The following is a 25,537-nucleotide window of genomic DNA, read 5'->3' as shown; positions in this document are numbered from 1 at the left end:
TTCCTTTGGTCTAGGAGCCTTTCTGCTCAGGAACCCCAGGTCCAAAGGACATGCTTTGCTCCCAGTGCTGCTTTCCTTGTAGTATGAGGTCCCCATGTCTCTCTGCTCGATTCCTTCTTTTATATCTCAACCGAGATTGGCTTAAGACACAATCTAATCTTTTAGATCGCATCAGTATAACTGCTGCTAATTTATCTCATTAACATCATAGTGATAGGATTTATAACACATAGGAATATTACATCAGACGACAAAATGATGGACAATCACACAATACTGGGAATCAGGGCCCGGCCAAATTGGTACACATATTTTTGGGTGACACAATTTAATCCATGACAAGCACAGGTCTTGAATCTCAAATGGCTAAAATTTAAAAGACTGAAAGTACCAAGTGTTGGTTGGCAGGAAGATGGAGCAAATGGAATGCTCATACGTGAGTTTATATTCTGATACAAACATATTTTGGAAAACAGTGTGGGTATACTCTATAATCCTCCATTCACTCCTAGGTATACACCTACCAATATACACCCAAAAGTATGGAACAGAATGTTCAGGTGGCATTATTCTTAATAAACAAATGCAAACAATCCAAATGTCATTCACCATGTGAAAGAATGCATAAATGTTGGTGTATTCACACAGTGAAATTCTGTGCAGTAGTGAAACCATAGATGTATCACACTAACAATCTTCAGTGGAAAACATTAGACACAAAACAGTACAAACCATGTGATGTCATTGATGAAAAGTTGTAAAACAAAACAACAAAAACACAAAACTATAGAATAATTTTAAGGAATTTGTCTTAATAACAACAAACAAAAGAGCATGTGATTACCATGAAAGTCAGGTTGGTGCATCTCTCTGGGATGCAGGGACTGTGGAAGAATTGAGATGAGTGAGGTAGGAGGGGTCTTTGCTAGTGCTGATATTGGGAGGTGGTCACATAGTTGTTTATTTTTTGATAACCGCTGAACTGCATAGTTCCCTTTTAAATACTTCTCTCTGTGTATATTTCATTTCACAATATAAAACATTAAAATTTAAACCACAGAACAGTATTAAGAAAAGAAATTAAGTTTTAAAATAGAAATCTCATTTTCTTTTTTACAGTTGAAAATTACCCAGATATCAAAAAAAAATTAATCTACTGTAATGATATAACAATATTCTACAAGAAGGGGCAGACTTCTTAATTTTTTTCAAAAAATTAAATCACATTACTTGAATGCAAACAAAAGTATAAACTATTTTTAATTACTTTAAAAAAGTTTTCTTTTTTTAATACAAAATTACAATTATAGTCAATTTTATAAAAACTGAAGGAGCTCTGGTGACACAGTGGTTAAGCACTCAGCTGCTAACCAGAAAGGTCTGCAGTTTGAAACCACCAGCTGCTCTGCGGGAGAAGATGTGACAGTCAGTTTCCATAAAGATCACAGCCTTTGAAACCCTGTGGGGTAGTTCTACTCTGTCCTATAGGGTCACCATGAGTCAGAATCTACTCTAAGGCAACGGGTTTTTTATAGAAACAATGGAACATAGTTAATAGACTGCTGAGGATTTTTAAAATTCAATAAATATACTAGTCTCAGTTTTCTTGACTTTTTTCTGTAGCTTGTGTTCTAAAATAACTAAAACGATATATGGCTGTATTATGACAACATTAATTCAAGAACATTGTCGTTAGAGAATTCACTAGTCATGATAATATTATTTGTCTTGTATAAAATATAGTATCCACCAGAAGTTAAATGGATATCATATAACATTTATTTTATGATGATAAAGCAGCTCTTCTCTTCCATTATTTATGAAAATCTGTGTGCAACCCTCGACTCTCAAATATAGATGTCTATTACATATACTTTAGAGTTTTAGTATCTTTAAGGATATCATATATACTGAAAACTTTCATCACAGAATAATTGACAGGGGCCTAAGGAACCCTGGTGGCACAGTGGTTAAAGCGCTCGGCGGCTAACCAAAAGATCTGTGGTTCAAACCACCAGCTGCTCCACGGGAGAAAGATGTGGTAGTCTGCTTCCGTAAAGATTTACAGCCTTGGAAACCCTATGAGGCAGTTCTACCCTTCCTATGTGGTTACTATAAGCCAGAATTGACTGGTTGGCAATGGCTTTTGAGTATGTTTATGCTATCTATTATATTAGGTATAACCACTCATTGTCCGTGTTCCCAATATCCCAGAATTCAACTTTATTTTAGAGCAGGTAACTGTGTCAGTTCTCCTACCAAGACATTTTTTTAAATAAATGAAACATAAAGGTATTGGGTAAGGGCAAAGACCCAAACTTCAATAATTTAATTGTCTAATATTTTATTAATATTTTATTTACCAACTGAAAATAACCTTCACTTTAACTCACCATGCTCAAACTAAGCAGTACATTGATAAAGAACAGATTTTCTTTAGAGATACATTTTCTTTCTGGGTGTAATGTCTGTTTTCAAACAACTTCAGAGGCACAGTTTCCTCAAATATATTCAAATACTGTAAGTTTGTTGAAAATTAATAGAAAGGTTTACCACTGTATAAATTATAAAGTACATATCAGAGTAGAACTGTGCTCAGGTAGAGTTTTCAATGGTGGATTTTTCCAAGGGCTTTTCTCTCAAGGTGCCTCTAGGTGTTTTTGAATTTCCAGTATTAACTGTTTGCACCACTGAGGGACTCCCATTTAAGGCTAATGTATGTTAATAACGTTTTCCTTCCAGGCCCCAGGCAGCTCTCATGGAAACTTTCCGTTGCTTGGTCTTTCTAATGCTGTGTGAATTTGGTCACCTGAAGCCTTTCATCCCCTCCTTGTCATTGGCTTTTGAGGTAAGAAATGTGGTTTAGGTAGCTATAGCATGGATTACATATTTATTTTGTAAATTCATTCATTTAACAATGTTTTCTAGTTACTTTCTGACTAGTAATTTTGTGATTTTTTTTTTTTTTTTACATTTTTACTTATCAAACTTACCAATTGCATCATCTTGGGTTAGCTAATATTGCTGCCCCTCGTTTTACTGGTCTCTAAATTTGGAGTGATACCACTAACCTCACAGGGTATTTGTACAACTTATGCTACATAAAGTTTATGAAGAAATTAGCTTGCTTAGTAGATTTTCAAAAAGTGGTAGAAGTGATTTTTTTTAAAAAGTGTTTCTCAAATACATTGCCATTTGCGATTTTTTTGTTTGTTTTTAAGCTAGAAAAGTGAAAATCATGAACAATGTTTTGTTAGTTATCTATAAAAGGTAATAATTCCATAAAAATAAAGCCATTGAGATTTTTCTGTGATTGACATACATGTTGTGATATGGCCTGCTGTGATAATCAAAACTTATCTTCTAAAAAACACATTGAACTTTTGAGTATGTGTTTTTCTTCATATACTAGACAACTGTTAAAGAGTATTGTCATTGTCAGTGCTTTAAAAGACATACATTTTTTTTAATTAATGATTATATATCATTTATGCCTTTGATACTGAGTAACCTGCCAACATCTCCAGAATGTGCAATGTGTTACCTTGTTTAAGCATGAACCTAAATAATAAAATATCTCCTAATATCAATGGAAAAGCTGGATTTTAAAATTGATAATCTTCATAATTTAGCTATGATTGTAAATTGGAACAACTTCTTTCAAAGAAACTTCGGTGATGATATCTATTAAAATTACAAATGCATATACCCTTTGATCCCAAATTCTACATCTAAGAATTTATCTAACAAAAACAATATTCTCACACGTGTGTGAATTGATGTATATGCAAAATTATTCATTACAGTGTCATCTGTAATGGCAGACTGAAAGTACCCTAATAGCCGTTAACAGGAGACTGCTCATATAAAATAAAATATAAGACAGGGTATGAAATATACCCCCGTACAAAGCATACAAATAGAAAAATGGAGAGGAGGAAATATATGTATCTGAATGTACATATGTGTTTTACTATAGAGTTGGAAAGATAAGTAAGAATCTAAAACGCGGTTGCCTGTGGGAAGGTGACTCGTGTGTCTAGAAGACAGGAAAGCATATATTTCCTATAAAAAAAAATTTTAAGTATATATATATATATATAAATTAAAAAAAAACTTCTTGGTATCAGGATCTAAGAAATCATCTAATCTATTCCACATTTAAATAAGCACTAAATAAAGTTTACTTAATATGTGCATATATTCTGTTTCTTTGAATTATAGTCTAAAAGCAAAACAACATAGAAGCATAAATTGTACATACTTAATGAAATTCAGAAATATATATGCCGCAATCAAGGAACATAGCATTTTCACACTGTAAGTGAGGGGGGGAATTTTAATTATGTCCATGAGAGGCAATAATTCCATTTGATGAACGTACTTTAGGATATATTGTGGTAGTTTATCTTAAATTCTCCAGGGTCAAATTAGAGAATTTGGGTTCTTTAAATTATCCCTAATTTTCAATATATGAAAACGTACATTTACAAAAACACATTGAATTTTGGGGTTATTTGATGACGGGATGGTAGACGGCATCACAGTGCGTTCAGCTTTTAAGTCTTATGAACTCTAGCATTGAGACACTGTCATTTTACTTATTGAGTCATCAGGTGATGGTGAGAGGTTAAGACTAGAATTTTGAAACCTTGTAGCCTGAATTTGATAACAAGCTCAGGAGCTTACTATCTGTATGTTCATGGCAGTTACTTAACCACTTAAATACTCTCTATCTTGGCTTCCTCATTTGTGAAAGGAGGAAATAACGATGCCTGTCTAATGGAATTTTTGTCAGAAAATATATTTGTTATTGATACTTAATGAAGTAGAGATGTCAGTATTCACCATAGAAAGGAGGTTGTATAAGCCAAGATTGCCTTTTTGTTCGTAAAACATGCCTTATTTCTCATGTAATCGTAAACATTCCTGTAAAAGAGGTACATTTCCTCTTCTTTTTATCTTCTTACTTGCAGGCGTGATCATCAAAAGTTAAAAGAAAATAGTTGTTATATGATCAAACAACAGAAAAAGTTAAAAGCAACATACCCCAGCCTGGACACTTCCATCCAAAGTCGTTAACTCAGATCTGTTTTTGTTTTTTCCCTTTATTGCCCTCTCTTTTCTCCACTCTCTAATAGAGTTTAGAGGATTAAATGAAATAATCTATGTAAGAGATTTAGCACAGTTCTTAATGCATAGTAAGTGCTCAGTAAATCTTCAAACCAAACCAAACCAGCTGCTGAGTCAGTTACAACTCATAATGACCCTATAAGACAGCCCCACAGAGTTTCCAAGGAGCAGCTCATGGATGCAAACTGCCAACCTTTCAGCTGAGAGCTGAGCTCTTCACCACTGCAATAAATGTTAGTTGGTACTTTATTATTATTTTTTATGTTACTATTATTATTTGAACTTAACGATCCCTTGAAATAATTCTTTGCTTTTCCTAAAGATTCACAAGTCAATCTGAGAAACAAATAGTATCTGGGGGGGAATAGGGGTGCAAGGATGTTGGTTTTGAATTCTTGATCTACCACTCACTCTATGACATTGGACTCAGTTTGTTCACCTGTAAAATAGGTTTCAGAGCAGCTAACACGTATTAAGCTCTTACTATGTTCTAAATGTCTTACTTGACTTATTCCTTTTAATCCTTGTACCAAACACACTATGTAGTTACTAATACAGTAAAACCTGTGAAAGCCAGAACCTGTGTAAGGCAGAAACCTGTCAGAGAAGGAAAACTCAAATATTTCCTACTAAAACAAGTGATACAAAGGTGGTAAAACGGCACCCTGTCATAGGTGGAACACTTGCAAGACCTGGAAAAACTCTAAGAGAGTCCTGTTGAGTTTTGGCTCTCACAGGTTTCACTGTAGCATTATTCTTTCTGATAGAGGAGACAGTTGTGGTACAGAGAAGTTAACTTGTGTGGGTTCACACAGCTAGAAAGTGAAGAAGTCAGGTTGCAAACCCAAGCAGTCTGACACCATAGCCCATAATTATCTTGTAACATTTCTTTCCATATAATAATAGTAATACTCATCTAACTCAAGAGTTTTAGATGAAAAATAGAGATGTAATGTAGCAAAAATACATTGAGAAAAAGTGAGGAGCTATAATAAAATGCCTTGGCAATATAACTGAAAAGGTGTTTTGAAAAGATTAATGGTTTGAATAATTCACCTCTAAATCATCTTTGGTCATTGATTCAAGGAAGGGAGGACACCGTGGCAAAGTCTTTCAGGACATTTATCTACTCTTTCCGGAACCTGTTGTCAAGTTAGGCACACATATGGCTAATTTTTTAAAAGTAGACATTGCCTATCATTTGTCACTAAACCTTTTCCTTAAAATGGGGCAATAATACTATTTATTTCATATGTTTTGGTTGAAAATTAAATGACACAAAGGGTAAAACATAGGGTACATTTGATACATTTTAATTACTATTATTATTATTAAAACAAGCCATTGAATTCTCAGTGGTTAGACTCTAACAGCTCTTCTCCGATCAGAGGTCAATACTGGGCAGGCATTTTACCATCTATATTTTTACCTCTGAAGCAGGATTTCCCTCCCTCCCCTTTTTTAATTCAAGATTTAAAAAATTACAACCAGTTACCCATTCTTATATTCTTAATTGTGAATTTCAGGTTCGTGTTTTCTTCACATTTTTCTCTCTTAGAACTTAGAACATGTAAATGTTTGCATTTATCACAGTTGTAATAAAACTGTTCTTAGCTCCTCACAAATGGCCTCAATGACTCCATGCAGTCTGAATTAGCCCTGACTGACTAGAAGTGATTACACTACCAGGGCACAGTGTGCTCATCATTTTTCTTTGAAGCTATCAATAGAATCAGTGTCAGTGAACAATTTGTACTTTCTCTCTTTTAAATTAATGCTGTATATATTGGCAACATCGGCTGTAGCCCTGTGAATCTATTTATCTAGCAGGCTGGTTGGAGATTTCCTGTTATATTACTTTATTATGTGACTCCCACTAACTAAGATTTCATGGAAATAGTCCTTTTACATTAAGTAAGCTCACTGCTGGCTACAGTCACAGCTTAAAACACACATGCTAGCACATACCCACATTAGAAAATTGACCTGGTATTATATTTCACTTAGATAATAAAACAGCTCTTAAGTAGTTAAAATTTTGGGTCAGAAATTCAAGTAAAATGAGTTTAATCCTGTGACCTGCATGTAAGTGATTTAGCCGTTTTATCTTATAATCATAAAAATATTGAGGAAGGGTGAGGACTCTTGCTACTTGTAAATATAATTTGTTATGCAAGTATACTGTTATCCAACTTGTACGCGTGGTGATTAGTCCATGCTCTTTTACGTTTCTTTTTCGATAGCTCCAACAATATTTTAACCATCAACTCATAAACCTTTTTATAAATATTCTCATTTATAAAAAAAAAAACTTGACAAAAATCATTCATTCATTCCTTTACTCACTAATTTCACATTCACGTGGGTACACATAATTTTTCTGCTAGCTCCTGTGTAACTTGTTCTTTCCAAGACACACCTGTAAATTTGTGACTGATTTCATTTTTTTTATATCAGAAGCTTTAGAAATATTTATCCTGACGAGCACTTATAACAAAGAAAAATCAGATTTGAATAGGTATTTTTGACAAGGATATAGGTATATAAGATAACAGAAAAATACATGTTTGAATATATTTTGCTAACAGTATTGAGTTTTACATAGCTTCCTGTTTAATTGAGGAGATAATTAGGATATTGAACAAAGCATCGGCTCTGAAGGCACACAAACCTACATTTCAATCCCAGCTCCACCACTTAACTGGTTGTGTAGCCTTGGGGAGTTATCTAAAATAACAAATTTTCATTTCCTCAGCTTAGTGTCCTCAGGAAAAGAGAGAACAAAAACTTTAAGGGATTGTTTTGATACACAAAGAGGTAAAGAAGATAGAGTCTATAGAACCTAGATATTGGGCATGTAAGTGGTGAGTATTATTAATAATAATTATATCCACAATGTATACCACACACACACACACGCACACGTACACATTTAATGTTTTGAGAATTAGGGCATTAAAAGCAATGAAAAATATAAACTTGAGAACACTTGCTTAATGTGAGTTGACTTCAAAAGACAATGTGATGGCTTTAAATTTATTCAGGGCTCAGAAAGATGACAAAATCTTATTTACATATAAGTTATATCATTAAAATGAAAAAGCACCACTTTTAAATGGTAAACCCACTGGCATTTGCTGAAGATGCTTGTAAAAGAAGGGCACAATTTGATCAACTGGAGAGGAAAGTGTGAAGAAATTTCCTGAAGAGTGACAGCATAATGAAAAATCCAGAAGCAGAAGTGACAGTGACTATTTAATGGTCATAATGAGATGAACCTAGTGACAACAGCCATAGTGTGGAACCTGATGCAAGACTAATGCCTGCTTAAGAAGGAATGGCAAGCTGAAGACTTCATTCAGTAAATACTTATTGAATACCTGCTCTAGCAAAAAGCCTTGTCTTTGTGGAGCTTAGATTTTAACTGATATATTAGTGTTCTATCACTGCATAACAAATTACCACAAATTTAGCGGCTTAAGACTTAAAACAACACACATTTATTATCGAACAGTTTCCATGGGTCAGAAGGTCGGGCACAGCTTAGCTCGAGACCCTGCTCAGGGTCTCGTAAGATTAAATTTAAGATATTGGCCAGATTGTGTTCTCATCTGGGGTTCAACTAAGGAAAAATCTATGTCCATGCTCATTCAGGTAGTTGACAGAATGCATTTCCTTGCTACTATTTATATGACTTAGGGCCCCAGATTTTGGCTGGAGGCCACCTTCAGGTCCTAGAGGCTGCCTGCAGGTCCTTGTTCTCAACATGGCTGCTTACTTCATGTTAGCAAGGAGAATCTGTCCCATCACGGAGTGCTCAGTCCCTCATTTCAGGATTTTCACCTGATTAAGGCAGGCCCATCCAGAATAATCTCTAGTTTTATTAAATAAAACTCAATTGATTTAGAATCTCAATTATATCTTCAAAATCCCCTCACCATTGCCATATTCTATAACCTAGAACCAAGTCACAAGACTCAAGGGGAGGAATTAAGAAGCAAGACAGGGTGAGAACATCAAAGGCGGGAATCATGGGGGCCAGACTAGGGTCTGTCCACGACAGTAGGAGAGGGAATAAACAATAACCCACATGAATATTGATATACATTTATATATGTGTGTGTATATATATGTATATTGATATATATTTATTTGGTTTATCAGATAATGAGAAATACTATTAAGAGAAATAAGGCAAGAAAGGAGGTAGAAAGTATCTGGTGGGAGAAGATAACATTTTTAAAAAGCTACCCAGTGAAGGCAGATGTATTTCAGTAAAGATCTGATGTGAGGTATACACATAAAAAAAAAAAAAGACAGTTGAATTGCTAGGGAAAAGCAGTCCAGGCAAAGGGAAAGGCAAGTGCAGGTATACTGAGGCAGAGTGTACCCCCATGCTCTAAGAACAACGCCCATGGCTGAAATAGAGAGAACGAGAGGGAAAGTGGTGGAAATGGTCAGAACAGTAACAGGAGTTAGACCATGTAGGACATTTTGAGTTGTGGTAATTATTCTGCCATTTACTTCAAATAAATGAGAAGCTTCTGGAGAGTTTGAGCATACGAAGTATATGAACTGCCTTACTAGAAATCCACTTTGACTGCTGGGTTGAGAAAAGATGAAAGGATGGCAGCAAGGGAGGAAGCAGTTAGGAGACTATTGTAATCATGTAGGTGGGAGAAGTTGGTGTCACAGGATGGAACACTAGAGAAGTCAGGAAATGATTAGATTCAGGAGGCAGTTTTAAAGTAGGAAAGAAAACAAGTATTGCTGACAGGTCAGATGATAAGTGTGAAAAAAAGAGAGTCAAGAATGACTCCAAAGCAAGTGAAATAAAAATAAATTGTAATTGTTAAAAAAAAAAAAGAATGACTCCAAGGTTTTTGATCTACAAACAGAAAGAATGGAGTTACCATGAATGCAGATGGTAATATTCCAGGAGAAAGAACTGGGGGTGGTGGTGGGTCTCAAAGCTCAACTTTATTTGGTAGAATTATGTCTTGATTGTATAGTCATCTTCTTGCTCATAGGGTTTGTCTTAGTCACCTAGTGTTGCTATAACAGAAATAGCTGTAACAAAGAGAAATTTATTCCCTCACAGTCTAGAAGGATAGAAGTCTGAAGTCAGGGTGCCAGCTCCAGGAGAAGGCTTTCTCTGTCTGTCTGTCAGCTCTGGGGAAAGGTCCTTGTCAACAATTTTTCCCCGTTGAGGAGCTTCTAAGCACAGGGACAAGTCCAAAGGATGCACTGTTCTCCTAGCTCTTGTTTCTTGGTGGTATGAGGTCCCCATGTCTCTCTGCTTGCTTTCATGTCTCAAAATAGATTGGCTTTACCTAATACATGGCATAAACAGTATAAAAAAAACATTACGAACAATGCACAAACACCAGAAGAGAAGCTAGATAACTGGGAGTTCCTAAAAATCAAAGACGTATGCTCATCCAAAGATTTCACCAAAAGAATAAAAAAGATTGCCTACAGACTGGGAGAAAGTTTTTAGTTATGATATTTCTGATCACCGTCTGATCTCTAAAATCTACTTTATACTACAAAAACTCAACAACAAAAAGACAACACAATTAAAAAATGGGCAAAGGATTTGAACGGACACTTCAATAGAGATGACATTCATGTAACTAACAGATATATGAGGAAATGCTCACGATCATTAGCCATCAGAGAAATGCAAATCAAAACTACATTGAGATTCCATCTCATTCCAACAAGGCTGACATTAATCCAAAAAACACAAAATAATAAATGTTGGAGAGGTTGTGGAGAGACTGGAACACTTATACACTGCTGTTGGAAATGTAAAATGGTACAATCACTTTGGAAATCGATTTGGCGCTTCCTTAAAAAGCTAGAAATAGAATTACCATACGAACCAGCAACCCCACTCCTTGGACTATATCCTAGAGAAATAAGAGCCTTTACATGAACAGATATATGCACACCCATGTTCGTTGCAGCACTGTTTACAATAGCAAAAAGACGGAAGCAACCAAAGTGCCCATCAATGGATGAATGAATAAATTATGGTATATTCCCACAATGGAATACTACACACCTATAAAGAACAATGATGAATCCGTGAAACATTTCATAACATAGAGGAATCTGGAAGGCATTATGCTGAGTGAAATTAGTCAGTTGCAAAAGGACAAATATTCTATGAGACCACAATTATAATAACTCAAGAAATAGTTTAAACAGAGAAGAAAATATTATTTGATGGTTACAAGAGTGGGGAGAGAGGGAGGGAGAGGGATATTCACTAAGTAGATAGTAGACAAGAACTATTTTAGGTGACGGGAAAGACAACACACAATACAGCAGAGGTCAGCACAACTGGACTAAACCAAAAGCAAAGAAGTTTCCTGAATAAACTGAATGCTTCGAAGGCCAGCGTAGCAGCGTCGGGGGTTTGGGGACCATGGTTTCAGGGGACATCTAGGTCAATTGGCATAATAAAATCTATTAACAAAACATTCTGCAACCCCGCTTTGGAGAGTGGCGCCTGGGGTCTTAAACACTAGCAAGTGTCCATCTAAGATATATCAATTGGTCTCAACCCACCTGGAACAAAGGAGAATGAAGAACACCAAAGACACAAGGTAATTATGAGCCCAAGAGACAGAAACGGCCACATAAACCAGAGACTACATCACCCTGAGACCAGAAGAGCTAGATGGTGCCTGGCTACAACAGATGACTGCCCTGACAGGGGACTCAGCAGAGAACCCCTGAGGGAGCAGGAGAGCTGTGGGATGCAGACCTCAAATTCTGGTAAAAAGACCAGGCTTAATGGTCTGACTGAGACTAGAAGGACCCCAGAGATCACGGCCCCCAGACCTTCTGTTAGCCCAAGTCAGGAACCATTCCCAAAGGTAACACTTCAGACAGGGATTGGACTGGACCATAGGATAGAAAATGATACTGGTGAGGAGTGGGCTTCTCGGATCAAGCAGGCACATGAGACTATGTGGGCAGTTCCTGTCTGGAGAGGAGAGGAGAAGGCACAGGGGGTCAGAAGCTGGCTGAATGAACACGAAAATAGAGGGTGGAGAGAAACAGTGTGCTATCTTATTAGGGGGAGAGCAACTAGGAGTATATAGCAAAAAGGTGTGTATAAATTTTTGTATGAGACTGACTTGATTTGTAAACTTTCACTTAAAGCACAATAAAAATTTTTTAAAAATTAAAAAAAAAGAGGCTGGCTTTAGACAAAACCTAACCTTGTAGATAGAGTCCTGCATCATTAACATAATTGCTGCTCTTCCCATCTCATTAGCATCATAGAAGTAGGATTTACAACACATAGGAAAATCACATCAGATGACAAAATGGTGAAAAATCACTCAATACTGGAAATCATGGACTAGCCAAATTGACACACATTTTTGGGGTATGCAATTCAATCCATGAGTGGGTGATTAATCTGTTTTCCATAAACAATCAAACAATCCAGTGCAGAAAAAGTAAATGGTAAAAAAATATACCTGCATTTTATTTGTGGTTATGTTTACGTGTTGTGTCTTGAATGATTTTTTTCTTTCTCATTTTTTTCTATGGAATTTGTAAATTCTATAATGAACTTTTATAATGAACATACAATACTTTTAACCTAACATCTAGAAGTCTTTTGTTTTTAGTCAAGTTTACATGTTCAAACTTTTGTAATAGGTACTGAGGAGAAATATATAAAAGATATAACTGGAAAACCAAAGAGTTATCACAGCTTCAGTCAAAGACACCTACATGTTTCTGTCTCTAAAGCCTGCCCGTCTAACAAACATGGTATACTGTGAAAAACCTAAATTTGTCCAGATGCTACCTTTGTTGATTTTGGCATTCCTTGTGTACTGGTCCTGAGCCTTGTCTTCTCTACCCACCTTCGCCCAATACCACAGATGAGCCGATGACTCCCAAATTTTTATCTCCAGACTAGACCTCCACCCTGAGCTGTGGCTACTACTGATTGCAGACGCTACTGCCTATTTGAGATCTGCCTTTGGATGGCTTAGGGACATCACAAAGTTGCATGTACAAAAGTGAGCTCTTGATACTTTCTCATCCCCATTCTGTTCCTTCCTCAAGACTTTATGTCTTAGTAAATGTACACTACCAGCTCTTTTAAGCATTTCATAAATCTAGGAATCATTCTTGTTGTAGCCCTTTTCTTTGCCACCCACACCGAGTCAATCAGCAACTTCTGTTGTTTCTACTCCAAAAATACATATCTAAACTCAATCTCCATTGCCACGATCCTAGACACTATCATGTCTTGCCAGGACTACAGCAGTAGACGCATGATATTTACCTTTAATTTTTGATGCCTTCCAATCCATTTTTCATATACCAGAAAGATTAAGTTTAATTTAAACCATTTAATGACATTAGAAGAAGTAAAACCAGAATGCTCCTTAGAAGCAAGGATGGTGAGACTATGTCTTACATACTTTGGACATGTTATCAGGAGGGATCAGTCCCTGGATAAGGACATCATGCTTGGTAAAGTACAGGGTCAGAGGAAAAGAGGAAGACCCTTGGAAAGATGGATTAACACAGAGGCTGCAACAACAGGCTCAAGCATAACAATTGTAAAGATGGCGCAGGACCAGGCAGTGTTTCGTTCAGTTGTGCATAGGGTTGCTATGAGTCAGAACTGACTTGATGGCACCTAACAACAACAACAACAAAGTGGCATTACATGGCACTTACAATAAAATCTGAATTCTTTAAGGCCCTGAGTAATATGCTGTATGAAAACATTCTTGAAAAAACTCATTTTTTGCTACTGGCTCATTACCCAAACTGGGAAGTTAAGCTAATGAAAGGGATGTGGGGAACAATGAAAAGATGGCTCTGATACACAGCAACTGAGTTTCATTTCTGATAGAGTCTTAGGAAAATTATCTAACTTTTTTCACTGGCACCCTATTTAGGAACTTCTGAATAGTATGCATCTTAAGAAGACAAAACACTTCCGTAATGGTATCTTGAGTTCAGATTTGGTTCAGTCTGAGAGACTTCCACATTTACATAAGTAACTCCAATTTCCCATTTTAATAAGCAACTTTTAAAGCCTGAATTATTTTTACCTTTTATCTGTATCCTGGGTACAGGCTGGTTTATATTATCATTTAAGCTTTATTTTTTTAAAGCAAAATTTTGTTTTTCAGGCCACTATCCTTTCTGTGGAGCCCTGGTGGCACAGTAGTTAAGAGCTATGGCTGCTAACCAAAATGTTGGCAGTTCAAATCCACCAGCTGCTCCTTGGAAACACTGTGGAGCAGTTCTACTGTATCCTATAGGTTTTCTATCACTTAGAGTTGACCCGATGGCAGCGGTTTGGTTTGGTTTGGTTTAGTTCAGTTTGGTCCTTTCTGTGTTTCATAGTATTCAGGATCAGACATTAATGTAAGAAAGAAAGAAAAGATTTATATTTCATAGGTATTCTTTTTGTTGCATTTAAAAAAAAAAAGTAGCTGTAGTTTATTCATTTTATTGCTATAAAATATTTCATGCTGTGACTATATCAAAATAGATCTATCATTCTTCTATGTTTGCGTCTAGCTTTTTCTCCTACAACGTTGCAGCGAAAATTCGTGTACATTTCTTCTAGTGCACGTGGCATATATGTAAGAGTTCTTTAACAGCTAGGTGTGGAATTACTGGATTGTAGAAAATATGTTTGTTTAAATTCTTAAGATAATGCCAAATTACTTTCCAGTCTGGTTGTAAAATTTACCACTTTCAGTATACAAATTTCCTCACCAAAATTGGAATTGTCAGATTTCTTCATTTTTTTCAATCTAAAGTAGACGGTCAATGAAAAAGAGGAAGATCCTCAACAAGGTGGATTGACACATTGGCTGAAACAATGGCCTCAGGTATAACAACAGTTGTGAGGATGGCACAGGACCGGGCAGCATTTCGTTCTGTTGTACATAGTCTTGCTGTGAGTTGGAACCGACTTAATGGCACCTAACAACTAACAACAGTAGGAGATTAAACGGTATCTCATTTCATTCCTAATTACCATTTTTGTTTGTATGTTTTCTATTGAATTAATGACTATTTTGTATTTATTGGGAATTTGTTTCCTTTCCTGTGACATGTTCTTTCATATCTTTTACCAATTTTTTTTCTATTTGGTTTTGTTTTCTTCTTGATTTTTAGATATACCTGTTCTTTGTAGTTTATCTAATCACCCCTGGATGGAATTGAAATGGATTTTACCTCCGTAGAGTAATGCCACATAATAGTTTACTTCCTTCTACATGTGAAGATAGTGCTATTAAAACATCCATTATTATTAATTCAGATAGACATAATTTTTTTTTCTGTGTAGTGTTAAATATATCCAGCTACAACTCCTCCTGCAACCACCAGTATAAGTTTATATAACTCTTGGGCAGAGCTATGATTATAGGCTATAATCATGCAACAATATAATGCCAACATATAATTTGAAATTAATTCCACAATCTTGACTTTATTAGCAAGATTTACTGACTAGTTATATTTTAAATACATAAATGATCCTTTTCCCTGTTCTTATATAGTGGATGATATTCAAACTTAACACGAATTCAAAATCTACCCTACATGATATCAAAACTCCTGAAATATACTGAAAATCTCCTGTGTCCACAGTGCTGTATTACTGAATACACATGTGTTCTTCTTGAACAGGCCAAGTACCGATCATTTTACCTGTTCGTTAACGATTTATCCAATAGGTCAATATAAGCCATTTTTCCCCAGATTATAGTTCATATTTTATCCCTATTGCTCTATAAATCAACAAGTTTGAAAATTACCTTCGTATATTGTATCGAAGTCCCTGAGTGGTACAAATGGTTAAGCACTTGACTGCTAATAGAGAGGTTAGTGGTTTGAACTGACCTAGAGGTGCCTTGGAGGAAAGGCCTGGTGATCTGCTTCTAAAAATTTGGCATTAAAAACCCTATGGAGCACAGTTCTACCCTGGCACACATGGGGTCATCATGAGTTGGGGTCAACTTGACAGCAACTGGTTTTCGTTTGTTTGTTTTTTAAACAGCAAAAGAATGTTTTCTAGGACATAAAGAGATTATTTTACCAAAAAAATGAAAAATTCAGAATCACAGCATAAAATACTGGAACATTGAATTTATTGGCAAATCTCCTTTGAGGATTTTTTGTGTTCATATAATTAAGCTTTGTCATTCTTCCTTCATCTCTAATGTAGTTTTCCGTATCACTGCTACATTTTTTTAATTCTGTTCTTTCACTCTCACTTGCAAAGCTTATAATTATTTTTATATCTAAAGATATAATCTTTCTCAAGATTTATCATTATCATCAAATACAATTAAAGAAGATTTACTCTGTTCCAGGTCCTGTGCTAAGAGTCTTGTGTTACTAATTTCATTCACAATGCACATATATCTCTCATTTATATATTGCTTATCATTCTGTTGGGGTGGATAGAAGACAAACGATGTACTGAGTGTGGGACAGACTAAGCAGAAGGTGAAAATAAGCTATTTGTGGTGATTTATATGAGGTTTTTTAAATACGTATAAATTCTCCCCTTCCTAAGTTTCTTAGAAAAGCATTTACTTTTTTTCTTTCTATGAGCAATAAAATGCTTGATAAACAGTGTAAGGAAGCCCTAGTGGCATAGTGGTTAAGTGTTATGGCTGCTAACCAAAAGGTCTGCAGTTCGAATCTATCAGGTGCTCCCTGGAAACTATTGGGGCAGTTCTACTCTGTCCTATAGGGTCACACTACGAGTCAGAATTGGCTTCGATGGCAACAGGTTTGCGTTTTTTTGGTTTAGTATTACTTTTTTGTTTTATGGAAGAAGAGACTAGTCTTGGCACAGTGGATTGCAAATTACAACAAGAAATTTTCTAGAACTTATTGGTCCACGTGTAGAGGTTAAAAGATTGAAGCCCCACTCTAGAAAATGTTAATGCATGACATTTTCTATGTATCTTCTTACCCTATTAAGGTGATTGAAACTTAAAAAGACATGAATATAGCTTCTATTCTTGCCCACTCATGCCCTCTCCCTTTGGCCCTTATTTGAAAAATGTTGGCATGAACATTCAACAATTGCAGTTGCGTTTGCAAATACTTTGGGTGCAAGGAGATATTCACCATCAAGCGCTTTTTTCTGCAATTTAACGTTATGTGCATTATGTTGAGAAACACTAATTCCATGCTTCTGATTCACTTATACTGATATCAACAAAACATACACTTTTTAAGGATAATTTTACAATGAAAAATAGATATTGAATATTTTTAAAAAATGCTTAAATACATTTCTTTTTTTCCTTTATTTTAGTTTTAGTTTTTGTTTGTTTCATTTTACTTCGCCTCGCTTTTTGCTTGTTTGACTTCACTTATTTGAAAACAGGAAGTGATTGTCTGGCAGTGGTAGACCAGCTAAGTGAGCGAACATGTAGAATTTAGTTCAGCATCACAAACCTTGGAATCCTGAGTGATTCTAAAACGGCTACAATTCTTATCAATTATATTGTTTGGGTAAAAATGGAGATTTAGGAATGTTAAGTCTAGCTTGCTCTGTGGCCCATTGCTCAACAACGACCCAGATTCCATCCTGTTGACTCACCTCTCTGTACATTTTTCATGGCCGTGCTATTACCTGGCTTATTTGTGGGTGTAATCTACCAGTGTCAGCATGGTGAATTATGAGCAGCAGCTTAAAGTAAACATCATTTACTCATTTCAAATTATTTCCACATCACCCTCGGTTTTCTGCTTGGCGTTTTAAAATGAGATCCTGCCCCCTTTTGTAATCACCTGTCCTACATTTGAAATAACAAAGAGTTCCTCATTTTGACTCCTCTCCACTGAATGTGCCGTGCGCTGCGCTATGATTTATGACCTGAGCATCCAACACTCTCCATGCACCAACAAGATGGCCCACTGAGCCTGAAATATATCCCCAAAATGAAAGCAAACACAGCCTTGTGATATAAAGCCTGTCAACACACCAGGAATTAAACACATACAGGTTCTAAGTTTTAATCATTCTTTTGTGTCGCCATAAGAATGGCAAAAATAGGTTAAGATCCATGGGTAGACAGGAGTTCACATACTAGACAAGGACCCTAAAGGGAATCCTGTCCCTGAGAAAAAAGGAACAAGGATATTTGGCAGAATGTCAAGGTGGTTTCCACCAGTACATGACAGGGACTCATTACGGACTTGCTGTTGCCTGTAAGCTGGTTTCACTACCATCAACTACGGGGCCAGAACGCACGGTTCCAGATGCCCTCGCCAATTGACCGTAAAATTGGTGTGCATTTCTGGCCAAGTCCGGGATTTTAAAAGCTCCCCTCCCCCTCTCCTCAACGCTCTACCCCCAATTCCCTCTGAAAAGCGGCTCATTATTCTTCCTTTGCCCCCTGATCTCAGCAAAAGAAATACTTCTGGAATCAATTAGAAATGTCTGCCCTTGATGAGGTTTGCACGTGAGTTTGGAGTTGTGAGGCTTTGATAGTGGCAGCCAACAGCTGCAATTTCAGGTGGTAAAATTTGAGAAGGAATTTTCCAGGGTTTATTTACCATCATAAAAATTTAAAAATAGGCAAGACATGTCAGAGACCGTCTTACAGGCCTTTGAAAGCAAGGTTATATTTGGATTATATATTTATTTTATCCACAATGGCAATATAGAGGTCTCTGGTGGATTTTTCGATTGCCTTAATAGATTATGTCAAATGGTTATAAATACTGGAAATAGGGGCCTCCTTGCTGTAGGTTAATGGCAAAAGAGCATCTGTTATTCTTTCTGTCATATTAATTGTTTGACAAGTAAAGATAGTCAAGGTTAATGGAAATCAGAATGTGTCTTCTGAAAAATATAGGAATTAACAAGATGCCCTTATTTACTTTCAGATGTTAATTTAAATGCTATTTAGGCTTTAAAATTCAATGCTACCCAACTCAAATGCTGCTGTATAACAATAAATATGCCACATAATTTGTAGTGTGTGGTTTTATTCACCTTTGTATTTTTGCACTTCCTGTATGACTCATTTGGGAGCCCTGGTGACTCAGTTGTTAAGAGCTATGGCTGCTAATCAAAACGTTGGCAGTTCTAATCCATCAGCCGCTCCTGGGGAACCCTATGGGGGCAGTTCTACTCTGTCCTATATTGTCACTATGAGTTGGATTAAATGGCAATGTGTTTGGTTTTGGTTTGACACGACTCATTTAAGCATGCTGTTACTATTAGTTGCAGTCAAATTGATTCCAACTCATGAGGACCCCATGTGTGCATATTAGAAATGCTCCATAGGGTTTTCGGAAGCAGATCACCAGGCTTGTCTTCCAAAGCACCTCTGAGGTGGGTTTGAACTACCCGCCTTTCATCTAGTAGTCAAGTACTAAATCAAATTGTGCCACCCAAGAATGATGCCAATTAAGCATAGCATCTTTTAAAGATAAGCTGCTGAATAATATGTTTCCCAACTTCCTTTATATATACATGTATATAGATATGTAACTGAAATTTTCAAGAACTTCTTTTTAAATATAGCTATTTGGTAATTTTTTTTTTTTAATTTATGTTCATTTGACAAGCTGCTATAAACTTCTTTTTATATTTATGCATCTGATGAAAATACAGTAGCTTTTTTTTTTAGTGTATTATAGCATGAAAATGATGTGATTTTCCTAAAGCCAAATTAAAAAGCATAGTAACAACTCAGGTATCAGAATTATCACCTAGCACTTCCAAGCTCATGAACTTTACTTTCCTTGAATACACAGCAAACTATATTTCCTGGAAGTCTGCTTTTGCTTTTCCTGTTAGCTAAAAAACAGAGACAATTCAAGATGTACATTTTTATCATTAAAATAACCACTCATTTGAAAAATGCTCTCACCGTTTTTTTTTTTTTTTTTTTTCCTAAAAGGCACCATTAAACCTAGAGTTTTAATTCCAAGAATTACCTCTTTCTTCAATAACCATTTTGGAATTTTAAGCACCTGTCATTTCCCCCTAATATCCTGCAATTTTTATTTACATAGCTGCAGAGGTGAGCTGGAGGGATGTTTTTTGTTTGTTTCTCTGGTAGTATCTACATATTTAAATTTGCATGTTATGAGGGCTTTTTCTATGTGTGCAGACATTGGCTTATCCTGGCTTCCAGAATGAAGCTTATTAATTAGTAGAACAAAGTGAATAAATAATCCCACCATATTATTAAGTATACCTAAAATATAGCACAACTTTTTTATATTCATAGAATAAGTAGGTGGAAAAATCCAGTTATTTGGAATTTGTAATGTCTCACACATGCTGTAATGAGGTGAAATTGGTTAAAAAGGCATATTTTGCGTAATAGCTTCCTGGGTGGAGTAATGCATAACAACAACAACAAGAACAAAAAGAAACAAGGCTCAACAACTTTTAATTACCATCTACAAAAATAATGCCTCGTTTGTCCTTCTCAATGTCCTCCATATGCTCTGCGTTTTATTGGGGAGACAAACTTCCTTTTACTAAGAAAAAAAGAAAGAAAGAATAAAAAAAAAAAAAGCTGTATTCAGCCTTTAGCCATACTTTGGAATTTATTTCACTGTGATCAAATTGTTACAGAAAGGAAACTGACTAATTTGTTCATTCCTTTTCTCTGAGATGAAGCATCCAGCATGCCAACTTTTCCTAAATGTCGTCAGATCTAAGACCAAATTCTGGCTGTTTGTTTGGTATCGAACTCACTGACAGTTGAAACATCCTCTCCAGGGAGGAAGCAGGAATTAATTCTTTCTGACTCTTGGATGTGAGGTTTCCTCCTAAAAAAAAAAAAAAAATTTTTTTTTTTTTTTTTTATCAGGTGACACAGCCCAGGCTCGCTAATAATCATTTGGGCATGCAATCTCAGAGAAATGCAGCTAGCTGGTGGAGAATTACCACCTGGCATCCTCATCTGCCACTCACAAGTTCACTGTTTAAGTGGTATCATCTCCTCTGTGTGTGCTTACATAAAGGATCTGAGGGAATTGGCCAATGCATATTAAAAAGGGATATAGATTTTTCCACAAGGCTTATGCTGTCTTTTGTATTATTTCCCACAAAATTCAATACTGATGAGGAATTTTATGGAATCCTGTGTACAGCACGAGAAGGCAATATCTGTCTCCTAAATTGTTTGCCTATGACATAGACAGTGCCTGGCTTGGCCTAGCCTTGAAAAAGCATTAAATTGCTCTAGTGAGATGGAGAGGAAACTGGACACAGATTTCAGCAGCAGGCTCTGCTATGAATTATCATCGTGAGGAAAGTCTCTTAGTTCTCAATTTCACCATCTGTAAAGTCAAAGAATGAATTAATTTGCTAAAGTTAATTCAGTGTTTAAGATTTCATACTGGTTATGTGATTTTAAAAAATCATATTAGGATGGCTCAAATGGTTAACACTTGACAACTAGCCAAAAGGTTGGTGGTTCAAACCCACCAAGAAGGGCCAGGGAAGAGAGGTCTGGCAATTGGCTTCTGAAAGGTCACAGCCTTAAAAACCCTAAAGAGCAGTTCTATTCTACACACATGGGGTCCCCATGAGTTGGAATCAAGTTGAGATCAACCAATAATAACAATGACAATTGGTTCACATTCATATCAATAGTTCAACGAAAAGAATGAGATTCTGGGAAATCTTTGAGTAATACGGATAGATGTTGAGTCTATGAGGTTTTCCAATATATGGTGTATGAGAACATGAAAGACAAGACCAGGACAGTGGTGACCCTAACTGTACCTGGGGAAAATATAAATGCATAGCCACATAATCACTACCATGCCCTCTTCAACCTACAAAGTCAGTCCAAAAAATGAATAAAGTAGATAAATACAGTTTATTTGCCATAAATTCAGCTTCAAGACAAGCCCCCTTACTGGCAAGGATGGCCCTTATAGGAGTTCCAGGTCTGGGGATGTGGAGTCAGATCACTGGAGTAGATCCTAAAACAAATTTGTGATTGGGAGAACATTGGATATTGAAACAGAAAAGCTAGCATCATTAATGTAAATGACAAAGAGTCTTTAGGAAGGCTGTCTGGGAATTTTTGTGCCAAGAGCGAACGATAGCTATCCTTAACTTTTAACAAACAAGATTAAGGTATTATCCATATGCCTACAATAAATGCAGCCAGAGGCATACATTCCCTCCACTTTGTGTTAATAATAAGTCATTTAGGTGACATTCAGACAGAAGTCTTATTTTGTGGGACTCATCAGTGGGTTATACTAAGCATGTGGAAGTGTTTAATCGAAATGCATTTGGCAGATAATTTAGAAAAACTTTAAGGTTTGCTTTTCCACTTTTTTGTTAGGGCTGCTATGAGGAAATCATAGTACAAAAAATATTTTTCTCAGGTTTGCTAAATACTTTTCAGATGAATGCAGAAGGCTAGGGATAGTTTTGCCTGTGATCCCCATTTACTCTAAATTTCAATCTTATCCCAACTAAAATGGTGGACTTATTTCAACCTGTAGGAGTACTGTTGCCTCAGGCTCAATCCATTATTCCAAAGGAAAAACTTCATATGAAGCAGAGAGCTACTTTCCTCATATTTAACTCCAGTAATACTACTTCTACCACTTGCCATCAAGGCAATTGCAACTTATGGTGATCCCACATGTGTTAATGTAGCACTGTGTTCCACAGGGTCTTGGATGGCTGATTCTATTACTAGAGGAGATGGACTCCAGTAATAATTGCCTTAAAAATATATATATATTCTCTAAGTATAGAGAGAATTGTTGAAGATTTGTTGGCAGAAAACTTCCCTGATATCATGAAAGATGAGAAGATAATCTATCCAAGATACTCATCAAACCCCACACAAGGCAAATCCCAAAAGAAAGTCACCAAGACATGTTATAATCAAACTTGCCAAAACCAAAGATAAAGAGAGAATTTTAAGAGTGGCTAGGGGTAAATGAAAATTCATTTACAAAGGAGAGTCAATAAGACTTAGCTCAGGCTACTCAACAGAAACCATGCAGGCAAGAAGGCAAGGAGATGACATATATAAAACCTTGTAGAAAAAAAATATTGCCAGGCAAGAATTATATATCCAGTAAAGCTGTCTCTCAAATATGATGGTGAAATTAGGACACTTCCAGATAAACAGAAGTTTAGGGAATTTGCAAAAACCAAAACAAGATTACAGGAAATACTAAAGGGAGTCGCCTGGTTAGAAAATCAGTAACATCAGAAAACAACCCAAGACTAGAACACAGGACAGAGCAACCAGATATGAACCCAGATAGAGAAATCACCAAAGCAAAAAAGTTAAAATGCTCAAAATAGGTAAACAGACATCATTATGTAAAAGATGACAACAGTAAAACAAAAAAGAGGGACTAAAATTGTAGTCATAGATCTTTCATATGCAGAGGAAGTCAAGGCGGTATAAAGAAATAAAAGGTTGGTTTAAACTTAGAAAAATAGGAGTAAATATTAAGATAACCACAAAGGAAACTAAAAATCCTATACATCAAAAAAAAAAAAAAAAACAACTTAAAAATTTGGCAAATACAAAATCAGCAACAATGAAAAAGATGAGAAGAAAACAAAGAAAAATGACAGCACAGAAAATTAAGTGGAAGAAATAAAAGTGTCAACAACACAAAAAAAGACATCAAAATGACAGCACTATCAATAATTACGCTGAATGTAACTGGACTAAATGCGCCAATAAAGAGACAGAGAGTGGCTGAATGTATTAAAAAAATGATCCATCTATATGCTGCCTACAAGACACACATCTTGGAGTTAAAGACACAAACAAACTAATACTCAAAGGATGGAAAAAATATATCAATCAAACAACAATCAAAAAAGAGCAGGAGTGGTAATATTAATCTCTGACAAAATAGACTTTAAAGTTAAAACCACCACAAAAGATAAGAAAGGACACTATATAATGATTAAAGGGTCAATAGACCAGGAGGATATAACCATATTAAATGTTTATGCACCCAATGACAGGGCTGCAAGATACATAAAACAAACTCTAACAGCATTGAAAAACAAGATAAACAGCTCCACAATAATGTAGGAGACTTCAACACACTTTAGGTGAAGGACAGACATCCAGATAGAAGCTCAGTAAAGACATGGAAGATCTAAATGCCACAATCAAGCAACTTGACCTCATAGATATATACAGAACACTTCACCCAACAGCAGCCAATTAGATTTTCTTTTCCAACGCACATGGAACATTCTAAAGAATAGACCACATATTAGGCCATAAAGCAAGCCTTAACAGAATCCAAAGCTTCAAAATATTACAAAGCATCTTTTCTGACAATAAAACCATAAAAGTAGAAATCAATAACAGAAAAATCAAGGGAAAAAAATCAAACAGATGGAAACCAAACAACACCTTGCTCAAAAACTATTGGATTATAGAAGAAATTAAGGACAGAATAAAGAAATTCATAGAATCAAATGAGAATGAAAACACATCGTACCAGAACCTTTGAGACACAGCTAAAGCAGAGCTCAGAGGTCAATTCATATCAATAAATGCACACATACAAAAAGAAGAAAGGGCCAAAATCAAAAAACTACAATTCAAAAAAAAAATATGAAGAGATCAACAAAAGAAGCCCTCAGGAGCCAGGAGAAAGAAAATAGTAAAAATTAGAGCAGAATTAAATAAAATAGAGAATAGAAAAACAATCAAAAGAGTTAACAAGACCAAAAGCTGGTTGTTTAAAGAGATTAATAAAATCAATAAACCTTTGGCCAAACTGAAAAAAGAAAAACAGGAGAGGAAACAAATAACCCAAATAAGAAATCAGATGAGCAGTAAAAAGAATCATAACAGAATGTTATGCAAAATTGTACCCTAACAGATTTGAAAACCTAGAGGAAATGGACAAATTTCTAGAAACTCACTACCTACCTAAACTAACACAGAGGTAGAACAACTAAATAAACCTGTAACAAAAGAAGAGATTGAAAAAGTGGTTTAAAAATTCCCAACAAAAAAAACACCCTGACCCTGACGGCTTCACTGGAGAACTCTACAAAACTTTCAGAAAAGAGTTAACACCACTACTACTAAAGGTATCTGAGCACATAAAAAAGGATGGAATACTCCCAATTCATTCCATGAAACAGCATAACCCTGATACCAAAACCAGGTAAAGACATCTCAAAAAAAGAAAATTACAGACCAATATCCCTCATGAACTTAGATGCAAAAATCCTCAACAAAATTCTAGCCAATAGAATTCAACAACATATCAAAACAGTAATTTACCAAGACCAAGTGGGATTCATACCAGGTATGCAGGGATGGTTCAACATTAGAAAAACAATCAATGTAATCAATCACATGAATAAAACAAA

At 35.8% G+C, this 25,537-nt stretch overlaps 1 protein-coding gene across 1 annotated transcript in view; it reads left to right on the top strand.

Annotated features, from left to right (window-relative positions):
* AGMO (alkylglycerol monooxygenase) overlaps positions 1-25,537 on the top strand; it is a 386,087-nt gene that overhangs the window by 202,863 nt on the left and 157,687 nt on the right. Inside the window, exon 12 of the mRNA XM_049893554.1 lies at positions 2,743-2,848. Within this exon, the coding sequence (XP_049749511.1) occupies positions 2,743-2,848 (106 nt within the window). The remainder of the gene's footprint in view (positions 1-2,742; positions 2,849-25,537) is intronic.

This window comes from Elephas maximus, chromosome 8 (assembly GCF_024166365.1).
Source record: "Elephas maximus indicus isolate mEleMax1 chromosome 8, mEleMax1 primary haplotype, whole genome shotgun sequence".
Taxonomy (NCBI): domain Eukaryota; kingdom Metazoa; phylum Chordata; class Mammalia; order Proboscidea; family Elephantidae; genus Elephas; species Elephas maximus.
Note: the sequence above shows the minus strand (reverse complement) of the source record. Positions and strands in the feature narration are given on the sequence as shown.